The 15,415-nt window shown below is 39.0% G+C and overlaps 2 protein-coding genes across 2 annotated transcripts; both read left to right on the top strand.

Moving 5' to 3' along the window:
- Nucleotides 1-2,136: 2,136 nt before the first annotated feature.
- LOC108716289 (taste receptor type 2 member 9) lies at nucleotides 2,137-3,159 on the top strand. Its single transcript, XM_018262411.2, has one exon. The coding sequence runs from the start codon at nucleotides 2,137-2,139 to the stop codon at nucleotides 3,157-3,159; it is 1,023 nt and encodes a 340-aa protein (XP_018117900.1).
- Nucleotides 3,160-8,331: 5,172 nt separating this feature from the next.
- LOC108716393 (taste receptor type 2 member 39) lies at nucleotides 8,332-9,461 on the top strand. Its single transcript, XM_018262484.2, has one exon. The coding sequence runs from the start codon at nucleotides 8,521-8,523 to the stop codon at nucleotides 9,421-9,423; it is 903 nt and encodes a 300-aa protein (XP_018117973.1). The 5' UTR covers nucleotides 8,332-8,520; the 3' UTR covers nucleotides 9,424-9,461.
- The last annotated feature ends 5,954 nt before the right edge of the window (nucleotides 9,462-15,415 follow it).

Genomic DNA, 15,415 nt, shown 5'->3' with positions numbered 1-15,415 from the left:
AAAGAAGGCGTCACCACCAATGTCGCGGCGGGCGTTCCCACAGCACCACTAGGCCACCAGGGTAAGTTCTTATTACAATATGGCTCCTAGGGCAAGTGCATATATAACAAAATGGAATTTTCTTTTATTTATTTATTTTTTCACCCACACCTATTAATATTACTATACAGTTTTCCATATCCTGGATTAAATCATTTAGAATGTTGGACCTTATAATAGTACAAAAAAAAAATATGTAAAAAAACTTGATCATTTGTCAAGTGTTTTCCTGACCGTATGCTTCTGAGATAAGAGATACATTTATCAAATCAGTAATAAATTCAGCTATAGTTTTAGCCAACCACTATTATTAAATATATATATATATTTATTTACTTTGTGGCTCACAAGTTAAGTGCAAGTCCCAAACCACACACAAGAGTTCGAGTCTGGGCTGGTCCTGACATTGTTGTTTTCTTTTTTTCTTTATGTTTTGTATTAAATAGAGGACATTCTTGTCTCTTATGGGCAGCTTGAACCACCTTGGCTCATGTTCTGTATTGTTATTTCACATTTCTACCCCACTGCCCATTCTCTTATCTTGATTTATTTCAACATCAGACTGAGAAAAGCCTGTGTAGCAAAGGACCATGAGTCGGACAAAGACCAAACCCAGAGTGTAGATTCCTTTGATTTTATCTGATTGCTAATGGGACTCTGCTTTACATTTTTGAATGATCTATTTTTCATCTTGAAATGTACTTGTTCTTATATAAAGGAGACTTTTGCTCTATTGACAAGTCTATCTTTACATTTCCAGTATGCAAGGTATATGAAATAAATGTATATTTTACTCCTGTATGTTTCATTTATATTAAGTATCAAATATCTATTAGGTTACACCTAACAACACAAGATAACACTTCCTTATACTCCTGAATCTCAATTCCTTTCACTCCAGTAGAATTTAAACAGAAACACAAGGTAATAGTATAGATGATTTCTTGTATATAATATAAATATAACATGATAGGCATCTGTACAATGGACTGTAACTTTGTTCTTCCCTTTTCCCCTCATTACAGAGTGAATATGGTCAATGTTACTTGTATGTTGGGCACAATCACATGAAAGCATCAAGTACTTACATGGCTTTGTCCTGATGTATTTCAACTGAAGCTTAGAACTACATCTCCTTATACCTTCCGAATGCCATCTCTGTGGGATCTTTCACGTGACTTGTTTTAGGAGAGAGATAGGTCGATAGGATTGTGAATTGGTGGGGTCTCTATCCTTTTTTGGAGGAGGATTATTCGGGCTTCATTTGCTTCTGGCCATAATGGAAGACATTGGAGTGTATTGTTCACGAGTGTGTGAAGTGTTGTGATGATATCTGGCAATAGGATTTTGTAAAATTCATTTTTGCTAAAGCCATCTGGGCCTGGAGATTTGCCTAGTTTCAAGGTTTTGATTGATTGTAAGATTTGGGCTTTTGTAATTGGTGCATCAAGTGTGTTCCTTTCCTCTACAGTTAGTTCAGGTAAGTTTGCTTCTCGCATGAATTTGAGTCCTTCTTCAGGGTTGTCAATCTCTGAAGCATAGAAGTTTTGAAAATAATTGTGTCATTGTTTTGGTAATTTGTGTAGGAGATACAATCCATCCTTGGTTACCCTGGAGTTTATGAATGTATGTTTGTAGGGTTTGTTGCTTCATGCATTTTGCTAGTAGTTTGCCTGTTTTGTTTCCCCATCGAAAGTATCTATTGCGCATGTGGTCAATACTTAGTTGTGCTTTTTCTGTTAATAGAATATCAAAGAGTTCTTTGGTTTTGTTTGTATTTCTCGTGGGATTCCTTTGAGTTAGTGGTTTTAAATGTAGCATATGTTTGTGTGAGTTCCTTTAGTAAGGTCTTATATTTGGCATTATATTGGTGTTCCAAATATGTGATGATATTGCCCCGTAATACCTTAATATACATTTTATACAAATATTAATATGGTAAAATTATTTACACAACATAATCATGATAGATTCCCTTTCATCCATGACATCGGTTTCACAGCTCATATAACAAGGCCTTTTCACAGGAAGGCACAGTTTATTTAGAAGCACCATGCAAATCCTACTAGGGAAATCTCTATCTACGGCAAGTACCAAATGGCTGTATTTGGTTATGTTCATTTGCATGGCAGACAGTTTTTCTGTACAGAGACGAGGTGGAGGATATCAGTCTCGGCCATTTCATGCAATGTTCATTGTTTTAAGGGTGCCTCCTGGGGAACAATGGATTTTCCACTGAAGATATCGCTATTGATTCTGCTGTGGATTGAGACTGTACTGGGAATTCTTCTCAATGCTTTCATTGTGGCCATGGCCGTCATTCGGTGGCTTGAATCTAACAATCTACAAATGATTGACTTCATGCTGGCCAATGTGGGTATGTCCAGAGTGGCTCTGCTGATATCATGGGAGTTCATCTACCCCTATGTACCCACCAATACAGCCCTGTTAGGGGTGACTGCAATATTTCTCAGTTTGTGGAGCCTCTGGAGTGCTACAATTCTGTGCGTATTCTATTGTGTGAAGATCTGTCATTATCAGCATTGGTTCTTCATGTATCTCAAGCTGAATATGTGCAAGTTGGTTCAGGGCTTGTTCTTGGTGTCGGTTGCAAGTTCTTTGATATTCAGCCTAACCTTCAAATGGCTTGTGTACACAAATCTCATCAGCAACTCTACCAACTCTACTGCGCAGGGAAGTATCATCGTCGAGGTCAATAATGCCAACCAGTTCTTGCTCATCCTGACCGGATTCTCTGTGCCGCTCTTCATATTCTGTGTGGCAGTTACTATTCTGATCAGATCCCTGTGGACACACGCTAGGAATATGGCCGGTGCAGATTTTATCAACCCTCAGCTTCAGGCACATTTGAGTGCAGTTAAAAACATGATTTCTTTCTTGTTTTTCTATATCGTTTTTTTTGGAGTGGTTGTTGTAGCGAGTATACCCTCACTGGTGGATGATACTGTGTTGCAGCTGGTCTTTAACATTCTTTGTTGTTCCTACCCACTGCTACACTCTCTCATTTTGGTACTGAACCACAGAAGGCTCAGAGAAGCTCTTTATTGGTGTTTCCATTGTAAGTTTAAAACCCATTCCACACATAGAAATGCATCTTAGCTCAATCAAACGATGGAAATATGAATATTCCCATCTTCACTCTTACGAGCATAAACTGTATGTGCACTACTTGTACTTTGTGTTGCCTTATCTGCATGTTCTCATTCAACAATATACTACTATCTGCAAATTAGTAGTAGTAATCTGTTGGGTTGTGTTTTTCCTTCTTTAATTAGTTGTATTGTGGATCAGAACAATACTAGTTGTATGAAACTTTGATGAAAAAAACCCAAAAGCATGACATAAACAAAAATTCTATAAATGACCTGTAATATCTATTCTAATAAACATTGCATATGATTGTCATCAGATAATCAGAGTTTAAGTGGTCTTATTGCAACTTACATATTATTATAGAATATGCCTTCTGTTGTAAATTACAAGCATATTTGTAGTTCCCTGAACTGTATAACTCAGCCTGCAGCCTTGTGCCTTTATATGGTCACAGAACAACCCCTCAGTGACTTCTAATATCCTTATCATTTACAGTAGGAGGTACATTATCCCTTATAATACATGAGTGATACTCAGAGTTCCCTGTATAACTCAGCCTGCAGCCTTGTGCCTTTATATGGTCACAGAACAACCCCTCAGTGACTTCTAATATCCTTATCATTTACAGTAGGGGGTACATTATCCCTTATAATACATGAGTGATACTCAGAGTTCCCTGTAAAACTCAGCCTGCAGCCTTGTGCCTTTATATGGTCACAGAACAATCCCTCAGTGACTTCTAATATCCTTATCATTTACAGTAGGGGGTACATTATCCCTTATAATACATGAGTGATACTCAGAGTTCCCTGTATAACTCAGCCTGCAGCCTTGTGCCTTTATATGGTCACAGAACAACCCCTCAGTGACTTCTAATATCCTTATCATTTACAGTAGGAGGTACATTATCCCTTATAATACATGAGTGATACTCAGAGTTCCCTGTATAACTCAGCCTGTAGCCTTGTGCCTTTATATGGTCACAGAACAACCCCTCAGTGACTTCTAATATCCTTATCATTTACAGTAGGGGGTACATTATCCCTTATAATACATGAGTGATACTCAGAGTTCCCTGTATAACTCAGCCTGCAGCCTTGTGCCTTTATATGGTCACAGAACAACCCCTCAGTGACTTCTAATATCCTTATCATTTACAGTAGGGGGTACATTATCCCTTATAATACATGAGTGATTCTCAGAGTTCTCTGTATAACTCAGCCTGCAGCCTTGTGCCTTTATATGGTCACAGAACAACCCCTCAGTGACTTCTAATATCCTTATCATTTACAGTAGGGGGTACATTATCCCTTGTGATACTCAGAGTTCCCTGTATAACTCAGCCTGCAGCCTTGTGCCTTTATATGGTCACAGAACAACCCCTCAGTGACTTCTAATATACTTATCATTTACAGTAGGGGGTACATTATCCCTTATAATACATGAGTGATACTCAGAGTTCCCTGTATAACTCAGCCTGCAGCCTTGTGTCTTTATATGGTCACAGAACAACCCCTCAGTGACTTCTAATATCCTTATCATTTACAGTAGGGGGTACATTATCCCTTATAATACATGAGTGATACTCAGAGTTCCCTGTATAACTCAGCCTGTAGCCTTGTGTCTTTATATGGTCACAGAACAACCCCTCAGTGACTTCTAATATCCTTATCATTTACAGTAGGGGGTACATTATCCCTTATAATACATGAGTGATACTCAGAGTTCCCTGTATAACTCAGCCTGCAGCCTTGTGCCTTTATATGGTCACAGAACAACCCCTCAGTGACTTCTAATATCCTTATCATTTACAGTAGGGGGTACATTATCCCTTATAATACATGAGTGATTCTCAGAGTTCTCTGTATAACTCAGCCTGCAAATCATGTCTCAAGAAGAAGCAAAAGTATGTAAACACCAGAAAAAGTGATTTACAAGCTGAAGCCATAACCAAAAACAAATAGTTCTGTTGTTCTTTAGACAATTTAGGAACTATCTTATTTTTTTTAAAAAAAAGTTTCTTAAATCTAAGACTGCAAAAAGTGGGGAAAGAATTATATTAGTTTTGGTAGAGACAGTTAAGTAGTATTCTTCTTGGAACATGGCCACAAATAATGAAAAACATCATCATTTCCTTTTTTGCATTTAGGACAAATCAAAATGGGTTTTAAGTTTGAATATTTTTTTTATAAATGTTGCTATACTCAAGATGTAGGGGTAGTAATTTTTGGTCCCTCCAACGTTCTGAAAATATATATCTATTATATATTACGTTTTTGGCTCGATGTCCATCTTTAGGAATGAGGACACCTTTCAGCTGCATTTTGAAGAGATAAAAAGTGTTGTGAAGGATCATCAAAGTGGGATCATCCATCAATGTAAGATGGATTTTTATATATATTTATACTATATTTATTATTTTTTTTGAAAAAATTTTAGCCAAAAAGTTTGATGAAAGAGATTCAGTCTGTCCTTGTTTTTCCAAGAGAGAAGAACAGAGTTTCACTTTGACTTTGGGAATTTGTCCAAAATGAAATGGAAAGGAAAAAGGGTAAATTTTAAAGCCTTTATGTTTACATAAAAGTTTTCAGGTTGAAATTGTGTCTCTTTAAAGAGGATTCTTTTTGAAATCCATACGTTGATTTGCCCAACATTTCCTTCTTGGTTAACCATTCTACTAAGTATTTTGTGAATATTAAGACCACCTAGTTTTTTAGGATTTCTTAGTTTTATGCTTTTTATTTTGGTCTAAGTTTAACATATCACAATGCTTTAATAAAAGTGGTAAATCCAAGATTGGAACGGAAAGTTTTGGGAAAACCAGCATTTTGTAAAAGGCCAGTCATACCATCAAATTGAGGGAACTATTTATCTATTTGTTACACACAGAGTCAGTGGATTTAAAACAGAAGAGAAATTAAGGGAATATGACTTAGGTCACCAGAGAAATAAATACCTTTCTTACCTGAAGAAGGTTTAATTTAATTTCTAAGCAAAGTTCTCAGGATGGAGTCAAAAATGTCAAAAATGTCAATATTATTCATTTTTACGAAAAATTCCACAGTACTGGAAGAAATTGAGAATATTACCTAAAGGTTTCTTGGGATTTTGAATAATAATATGTCTGTGAAAGGTAGTGTTTTCGTGGATTTCCCACTTATTTGTAGACCTTAAAATAAATCAGAATTATTATCAAATTTTATTTATATCCTCCACCACCTCACAGACACAGCAGGCAGCATATTCAGGGTTTGTGACCTGGGTTTAGGGCTGGTGGCAGTCAAATACACATGGTACAGGCCAGAACTCAGGGCAGGGGGGAGGCAGAAGTAGAATTGGGAACCAAGACATAGAATCAGGAACAAGTAATAATTTGCTGGATCTTGAAGCCAGTCTGGGAAATGTAGCCTCTCCTAAACCTCCCGCACAAGGAGCATCACATGACGATGAGACAGAGCAATATCATTTAACCACATCAATTGTTAATTTTGCACCATTCCAAGTCACTCAGTGCCTATATAAATTAATCTTAGTGGGTCCAAGGGTACTAGTATGTTTACTTGTTGTGAGATAATCAGTCCACAGTTTAACCCTCTAAATTCTAAGTTTTTCTCTGATATAGGCCATAGAAGAAATCATTGAAGAAATGTTTGGGGTTCAAATTATATTAAAATGGTGAACTCTGTTCCAGCTATGGTTGCCACCTGTCACTGGTTTTCAGAAGGGCTGCCCAGATCAAAACTGCCTGCCCAGTTTTCCAAATTAGGAAAACCGGGCAAGATTCTCCTAGATTGATGTGGCAATTGACCAATTGTCATGTTATTGACCCATCACCGTGACATAATCATCTCATCCAGTGAAATCATCGGCCTGCTCCATGTTGCCACTAGCCCACCCACTCACTGGACCATGCATCAGGAGAAGGTGGCAACCCTAGGTCCAGCGGGACCACTCTACTTTAGCCACCTCTTAACCATTTGGTCCACTGCTCCTTTCTCTTGGAATCCTCATAAATGCTTTCATTGTGGCATCCAATGCTATTTCATGGTTGGAAACACCTTGACAGTATTGATCTGATTCTGACAAGCTTGAGGCTTTCTAGACTTACACTTGAATAATCCATGTCCTATCTGAAGATTAGGAGCACATGGAGAGACTGAATGTAACTTCCCTCTATTTTGGCTTCTGAGGCCTCTGGTTTGGAACTGTCCTATGTGTTTTCTACTGTGTGAAAGTCACTAACTACAACCATTGCTTCTTCTTCTATGTGGAACTGAAGATCTCTAAGATGATACCCTGGCTGTTATTAAAAAGGAATGGAAGTTATTCCCTGGTCAGTAATGGAAACACTTCTCTTCCAAGTGGACCAGATTTAGTGAGCTGAGTATTAGTTACCCTTTTTAGTGTGTTCCCCTATTTATTGTTCTGTTTTTTTAACTGCAGTTGAACCTTTAACCTTGTTTTCTACAAAATTGGTAAATAATAATGAGTTTGATAAAGTTAAACATGATCCTTCAAGTTTCCTAATCTAATCCCTAGGCTCTGTCTTCAACTCTTGTCTTCTTCTCTATCATTTTTTGTAGCCTAAACAGCAGACGTGTGTCATAGTATCAACAGGGATACTTTTTGCAATAATTGCATATCTAGTTTTAGGCATTTCTAACGACTGTTAGATAGATTTCCAAGAGCACATTTACTTAAGGGTGGCTTAGGAATTTTATTTTACCCACAATACCAATACCACTGCTGAGTTTGCCCGGCACCCATAGGTGCAAATGGAGCACAAAGAGTTGACAAAGTCATAAAAATAAGTCTATAAAGCCCATAGGCAAATTGAGGTCTCCACCAAACCTTTGCTTCCTACAACAGGAATTAGGCATCAAGGCATGGTGCATACCTAAATTTAAATGAATATTTGATGCAAAGTTTATTCTATAACCTTTAAGTGATGTCATACTAGTGTGGTCATGATGTCACAGTGAACCAGAAGTGGCATAATCTGAGGTGGAGGGAAATTCTATTGCGACTTGCAAAATGACCTTGCATAACAAAATCGTTTTTGCAGGTAACCCATGGGAATCCACAGGTACTCTCATGGGTTAATGATAAATCCAGCTCATTTTGTTGCAAACCAATATTTTAATAACCACTAGGAAGGACATCAATGATGAATATATTGTGAGATACATGCAAATCATACCAAGAATAGATTTAGACTTGTTTTGCATACAAGTGGTCTGATTATACAGAAGTTAGAGGAATATTGTTTCAGACTTTCAACCTCTGTCTTATTGAGGAGAAGAAGAAGAAACTGTACCCTGGCTTTGCTACAAGGTTTTGGAACCAAGGGTACATTGTAGAAAAAAGATGTTATCCCTACTTCTGACTGCAATGAAAATATTATGTTTGGCTGAGTTTACGGTGGGAATCCTTCTCAATGGTTTCATCGTGGCGGCCAATGCTATTTCATGGTTGGAAATGAAGCATATTGACTCTATTGACCTGATTCTGACAAGCTTGGGGCTTTCTAGACTTGGTCTTCTGATAATGTGGGTGATCCATATCCGGTCAGAAGTATATGAGCATGTAGGGATAATGGAAGTACTTTCTGTGTTTTTTGCCTATTGCAGCCTCTGGTTTGGAACAGTTCTGTGTGTTTTCTACTGTGTGAAGATCACCAACTATAACCATCGCTTCTTCTTCTATGTGAAACTGAGGATCTCCAAGATGATTCCCTGGCTGTTATTTGTATCAGTGACAATCTCTTTCATTTGCAGCCTGCCCTTTGAATGGATTATGAATGACGCTATGTTCCCATATAATTCCACAAATGGCACTTCTGGGACAAACATGGCCGCTGTCTTGTACATCCCATTTATCACTTATTCGGCTGGAAATGTTGTGCCATTTTTCCTATTCTGTGTTGCCATTACTCTTCTAATCAGGTCCCTGTGGAAACACACGAGGCACATGGCTGGGGGTGAGACTGGATTTGGGAACTCTCAGCTTCAGGCTCATTACAATGCAATTAAATGCATGATGTCTTTTATGTTATTATATATTGTCTTTTTGTCATCCTCTATGTTCCTGGCTCTACCAATGGTGCTGAAGAATAATTTATTGCTAATGTTATGCTTTTTTATTGCTGGTTCTTACCCGAGCCTTCACTCTCCTATTCTCATACTGAGCAGCAGAAAACTCAGACGGGCTCTTTGCTGTTTTCTTTCTTACACAAGTACATTTACTTCAGAATTATCCCCCTGCCAGTAATGGAAATGCCTCTGTTCCAAGTCGACTAGATTCGGTGAGCTGAGTATTAGTCGTCCTTCTCATTGTGCTCCCATATTTATTGTTCTGGTTGAGCCTTCAAACTTGTTGTCTTCTAACATGTTAAATAAGAATGAGTGTGATAATAAACACTAATGAGTGTGATAATAAACTTAAATGTGATCCCATTCACTCTTGTCTCCTTTTCTGTAATTGGATGTGCCCTAAATATGAAAAGTGGGTCACAGTTCCTAACAGGGATCCTATGATTTTATTTGCCTTTTTGCAATGATTGCATTTTTAGTCTTAGCAACTGTTGGATAGTTTGCCAAGATCACATTTACTAAGTGATGTAATGTCTGTTTTTTGGCTTCTGCAGCCTCTGGTTTGGAACAGTTCTGTGTGTTTTCTACTGCGTGAAGATCACCAACTATAACCAACGCTTCTTCTTCTATGTGAAATGGCTGTTATTAGTATCAGTGACAATCTCATTCATTTGCAACCTGCTATTTGGATGGTTATGGAAGACGTTATGTTCCCATATAATTCCACAAATGGCACTTCTGGGACAAACATGGACACTGTCTTGTACTTCCCATTTATCACTTATGCGGCTGGAAGTTTTGTGCCATTTTTCATAGTATGAGCTGCCATTACTCTTCTAATCTAACACACATAGCTGATTTGGGAACCCAAAACTTCAGGCTCACTACAATGCAATTAAATACACAATGTTGTTCATGTTATTTTATTTTGTCTTTTTGACATCCCCTATGTGTTCCTGACTCTTCCAATGGTGATACAAAACAATTTATTGCTAATGTTATGTTTCATTATTGCTGGTTCTTTATCTGCACTCTCCTATTCTGATAGGAAATGTTGTTTCATTTCTTATACAAGTACATTTATTTCTAAGGAAAGGAACCCGTTCCCCTGTCAGTAATGGAAACACCTCTACTCTAGTGGACTAGAGTCAGTGAGCTGACAGTTAGTTGCCCGTCTCATTTTGCTCCCAGAGTTTTTGGACTTTATTTTAGCAGTAAAAGTAAAAAGGATATCGAGAGTTCTGCTTGTCCGCTTCCTCTGCCGGTAGATCGTCTGTCTGTTCTCCCTCAGACTCAAAGGAAGGATCCAAAGTTTCAAAGGAAAACCAGCGCTCACAGCACGAGGTCAGATTCACGGAGAAAAGAGAAAGAGAGAGTAAAGGAGAAGAGAGAGATTTCCGCCAATATGGTGTAGTATTTTCCAAATGTATACACACACCTTTATGTGATTAGCATATACAATAAATAAATAAATAAAAGTGTCCCTTGTATCCACTCCAGCGTATTACCCACTATCAGGACCGCCATCAGAAATCGCAGGGCCCCATACGACAAAGTTTTCTGGCCCCACCTACAGGTCCGCCCTCCCCACCACACAGTAAAAAATAAAAGAAATATTGGTGGCTAGGGTTACCACATGTTAATAAAAAGTAAAAAGATATTGGTGGTCATTGCCCCCATAAAAAAAACATTTGTGGCTAGGGCCCCCCCATTAAAAAATATTGGTGGCTAGGACCCCACATGAGAAAAAAAAAAATTGATGGCCAAAATAGGTAGCCAAGCCCCCCCCCCACATTATAAGAAAATTGGTGGCCAGGGCCCCTTAAACGTCCATGCCTTCCCGAAGTCAGCAGATCTCAGAAAGATGGGGGGCCCTTACCCTCGGGCCCCCTACAACTCTCATCCCCTGTCCCCCCCTGATGGCTGCCCTGCCCACTATCCTAGACTTTATCTCATGCGGATTTGTATAGCGGGGTACTCACGAACGTTTAAGGGATACTGCGCAGTAAAGAGGCGTAGATATCAGCAGCGGGTTTAACATGCGGCTCCAAAGCTTCATCCCACTATGGAAATTCACTGACATAGTGTAAAATTGTAAACATCTTTAATGAACAATTGTTAAAAAATGCACTCACAATATTCCAGTGATAAAATCGCATAAAATATTTTGTCTCCCACAGTCACCGCTTCAGCGTCCCCAAGAGTCTGCAAACTGTTGGTGTTAGGTGCGAAAAGTCGCCAGTGTCTTTTCCTACCGCGTGTAGACCTCAGGCGCTTAGCAATGGCGTATTAGCCTTGACGCGTTTCGTCCTTCGACTTTCTCAAAAGGCTTCAAATTGTAATTTGCGCATGTGTTTTTACGTCCTGGCGATGGTTCCAGTGGCGTATTTTCTCCTTCCTTCCTCTTTGTCCTGTCTAGCTGCTGGGTTGTCATATATTCATCTCTATAGTTCTTTAACTCCTTATGACCCATCTGTTGCCATGGAGTCCCAATCCATAGCAACCCCCATAGTTTCAACATATTTACCAAAAATTTTACATAAATGTATCTCTCTTTTACAATATTATATAAATATATTGGCATATGTTTTTACAAAGTTATACAATAATAATTTATTTTAGCAGTAGTCTACTCTTTAAACTTGTTTAAAACTTGTACTAAATTGTTAAATCATTGAGTTTAATAATAAACTTAAATGGCCCTTTGTGTGTCCTTTTCTCACGTTATCTGATCCAACCCCTTGGCCCTGTCTTAAAATCATGTCCCCCTTTTCTGTTACATTATGTACCCTAAACATGAAAGATGTGTCATAGTTGCTAAAGGAGATGCTATCATTACCTTTCCCTTTTTTTTAGTATTTCTATATTCTATATAATGAAATATATATAATTAAATATTATATTATTATTATATTATTATTACAACTATTTCCAGGTGCAGAAAGGAGCACAAAGAGTTGTTTTAACCTGTCTAATTGCTAGTTGATCCAGAGGAAGGCAAAGAACCAATTTGATCACTTGCTGAACACCATCCAACCCCATCTTATACAAGGAGCAAGACAACAGTATCTTCATGCAAAGGCAAAAATTAAATATTGAGTGTTGCTACATGTAGCGCTATAATAAATTGAGTGGCACCATCTCTATTATGAGCTTACTTTCAAATATAACTGTGCCACGGATGAGACCTTTCTCTCAGGTGTAAGCCATCGCAACGGTTTGGAGGCAGGGTGTAATGCAACTGTAATAAAGTGCTATGCACAATAAGTGGGCGCCATTGGTTCTTTATTTACAGAACAATCCACATAGGAGTACATAGGACAAGCATTAAGGATAGCATTTACTCACTTATTATTCAATTGTGGGGTATGTCTAATTCCTGCTAATTCAACTTACTGCTCCTTGCTTTCTGCAACTCACCACCCAAATCAGCTACAAAACTTTGTATTACCATTGGCAATTATTCAATTGTGGGGTATGTTGTTGATTTAAGTTTATCTAGCAACTTATGGTATGTCTATTTTATTGCCACATCTGGCTCAGTCCCATTAATTGTTTAATTACTGGTGTTCTGTTAGATAACCAGACTATGAAATTCTTCTGTCTTTAAACTTGTCTTAATTAATCAATTGCTGGCCCTCACCCATGTGACCCTCTTGCTGTATATCAGGACATTCACTCTAGGGGAAGCATAGCAGGGGTGAGCATGGCAGGAGAGCTATGGCAGATGTAACAACTTAAAGTCCATCAAGTGAAAGTCCATCAAGTTTAAGTACAACATATAGAGTTAGACAGACATAGTTGGACAGCAGTTGGATCAGAGTTGGACTTGAATCTCCAAGCAAACATTGGACATCTCATCAGGACATCACTGCTCATCAATTCTTCTATTAACAAAATAAGATGGATTATACCATTTAACTATGTTTAATTTGATTGCCTTCTTTTTCTCTCTCTCTCCTCTATACTTCTGCATATATCCTCTACACTCCAACATCCATCAAACTATCCTGAAATTGTAATCTCCTCTTCACTGCTCCCATCACCCTCTCTCAATCTAAGAACCCTGTCTTGTATTGTTAAATCTCTTATCCCCTCTCAACCCATTAAACAATACACTGCTCGCACTGTCAAATCGAGGTCACACCTTGTGTCACTTACATTATTACTGTTACTTGCAGCTGGGGACATCTCCCCAAACCCTGGTCCAACTCACTCACTCATTCCTCCCCTATTCCCACTCTCAGGCATTTGTCAATGTTTCCAGTCTCTAAAACTTCACGCACTTCTAATCCTGCAAACGGTATTCACATAAAACCAACACCCTCCCTGCCTTTCTCATGTGCCTCTGGAATGTACGGTCAATCTGCAATAACCTCACAGCAGTCCATGATCTCTTTATATCCAAATCTCTTCACCTTCTGACTATCACTGAAACATGGCTCTCTCCCACCGGAACTGCTTCACCTGCTGCCTCTGCTATGGAGGCAGCGCTTCTCACTAAGTCACACCAATAGATCGGTAGACCGTCATGGCGGTTGGGTAGGATTTTCTTCTTTCCCCCAAATGTAGGTCTCATTTTAGGGGACTTCAACATCCCCATTGACAACTCTGCTTCTCCTGCCACCTCTAAACATCTCTCTCTAACAACTTCATTTGGTCTCTCTCAGTGAACCGACTCACCTACCCACATCGAGGGTCATGCTCTCGATCTTATATTCTGCCACTCATGCTGCCCATCCAACCTTACTAACTCTCCTTACCCTCATCTGACCATCACCTACTCTCCTTTCAGATAACACTTTCACCTGCACTATCACAACCATCTCTCTCCACCCACACGTACAGAAACCTTAACGCCTTTGATCCACAACAATTATCGACAGTATCAGCACAATCCATCTCTGACATTAACAATCTTTCCTGTCCAAATAGGGCAGCTTCTCTCTACAATGATTCTCTTTCAACAACCCTTTACTCCCTTGATCCTTCTATCACCCGTCACAGCCGACCAGTTAAACCCCAACCCTGACACACTAATGTAACTCTGTACCTCAGAAGATGGAGGAGATCAGCTGAACGACGGTAGAGAAAGTCACAAACTGATCCTGACTTCATCCACTTCAAATTCATGCTCTTCTGCTACAATTGAGCGCTATCATTAGCTAAAGAACAATACTTCTCTTCTTTAATCTCCACTCTGTCCTCTAAACCGCAGCGACTGTTTGCCATATTTAACTCACTCCTATGCCCCCCTCCACCTCCTCCACCCATTAACGTAACTTCCCAAGATCTTGCTCATTTATTTAATGAAAAAATCAATTTCATTAGGCTGAGCATATCGTCTGTCAACAATCTAAAACTCACCACCAGCCCACTCACATCCACTTTGCACTGCTTCATCCCTGCAACACTAGATGATGACACCCAACTCTACTTGTCTACTCCCGATCTTTATAATTCGGTCTTTTCCCAAGTTACAGACTTTCTCTCTGCTGTCTCCTCCTGGATGTCACAGCAGCACCTGAAACTGAACCTTTCTAAAACAGAACTCATTATATTTCCTCCAAGATCAAGACCTCAGATATCACTCACAGTAAACAACACCACCTTTCATTCCACCACACAGGCTGCCTAGGAGTCATCTTAGACTCTCAACTGTCTTTTTCACCACACGTTCAAACACTTGCAAAATCTTGTTGCATTCAACTGCGCAACATTTCACGAATACGACCCTATCTCAGTTCAGAATCAACTAAAACACTGATTCAGTCTCTCATCATCTCCCGCCTTGATTACTGCAACCTACTCCTCGCAGGTATTCCAACAAGTCACCTTTCACAACTCCAATCTGTTCTAAATGCGGCCGCTAGACTCATTCATCTATCTCACCGCTCAACATCAGCTGCTCCCATATGTATGTCCCTTCACTGGCTCCCAATCTCTTCTAGAATCAAATTCAAATTACTTACACTCACATTCAAGGCCCTTAATAATGAAACCCCTCCCTATATTTCATCTCTAATCTCCAAATACTCTCCTTCATGAAACCTACGCTCTGCTTCTGATCTTCCCTCACTTCTCCTCTGATCACTTCTGCCCATTTTCATCTACAAGACTTCTCTCAGGCTTCTGCTTTTCTCTGGAACTCTCTGCCACAAGCTGTCAGA

This window comes from Xenopus laevis, chromosome 5L, assembly GCF_017654675.1.
Source record: "Xenopus laevis strain J_2021 chromosome 5L, Xenopus_laevis_v10.1, whole genome shotgun sequence".
NCBI classification, from domain to species: domain Eukaryota; kingdom Metazoa; phylum Chordata; class Amphibia; order Anura; family Pipidae; genus Xenopus; species Xenopus laevis.
The sequence above is the reverse complement of the archived record's forward strand: the minus strand, read 5'-3'. Positions and strand labels throughout refer to the sequence as shown.

Excerpts from the sequence above, each read along its gene's own strand:
- LOC108716289 (XM_018262411.2), top strand. The coding sequence starts at position 2,137 with ATGGCTGTATTTGGTTATGTTCATTTGCATGGCAGACAGTTTTTCTGT.
- LOC108716393 (XM_018262484.2), top strand. The coding sequence starts at position 8,521 with ATGTTATCCCTACTTCTGACTGCAATGAAAATATTATGTTTGGCTGAG.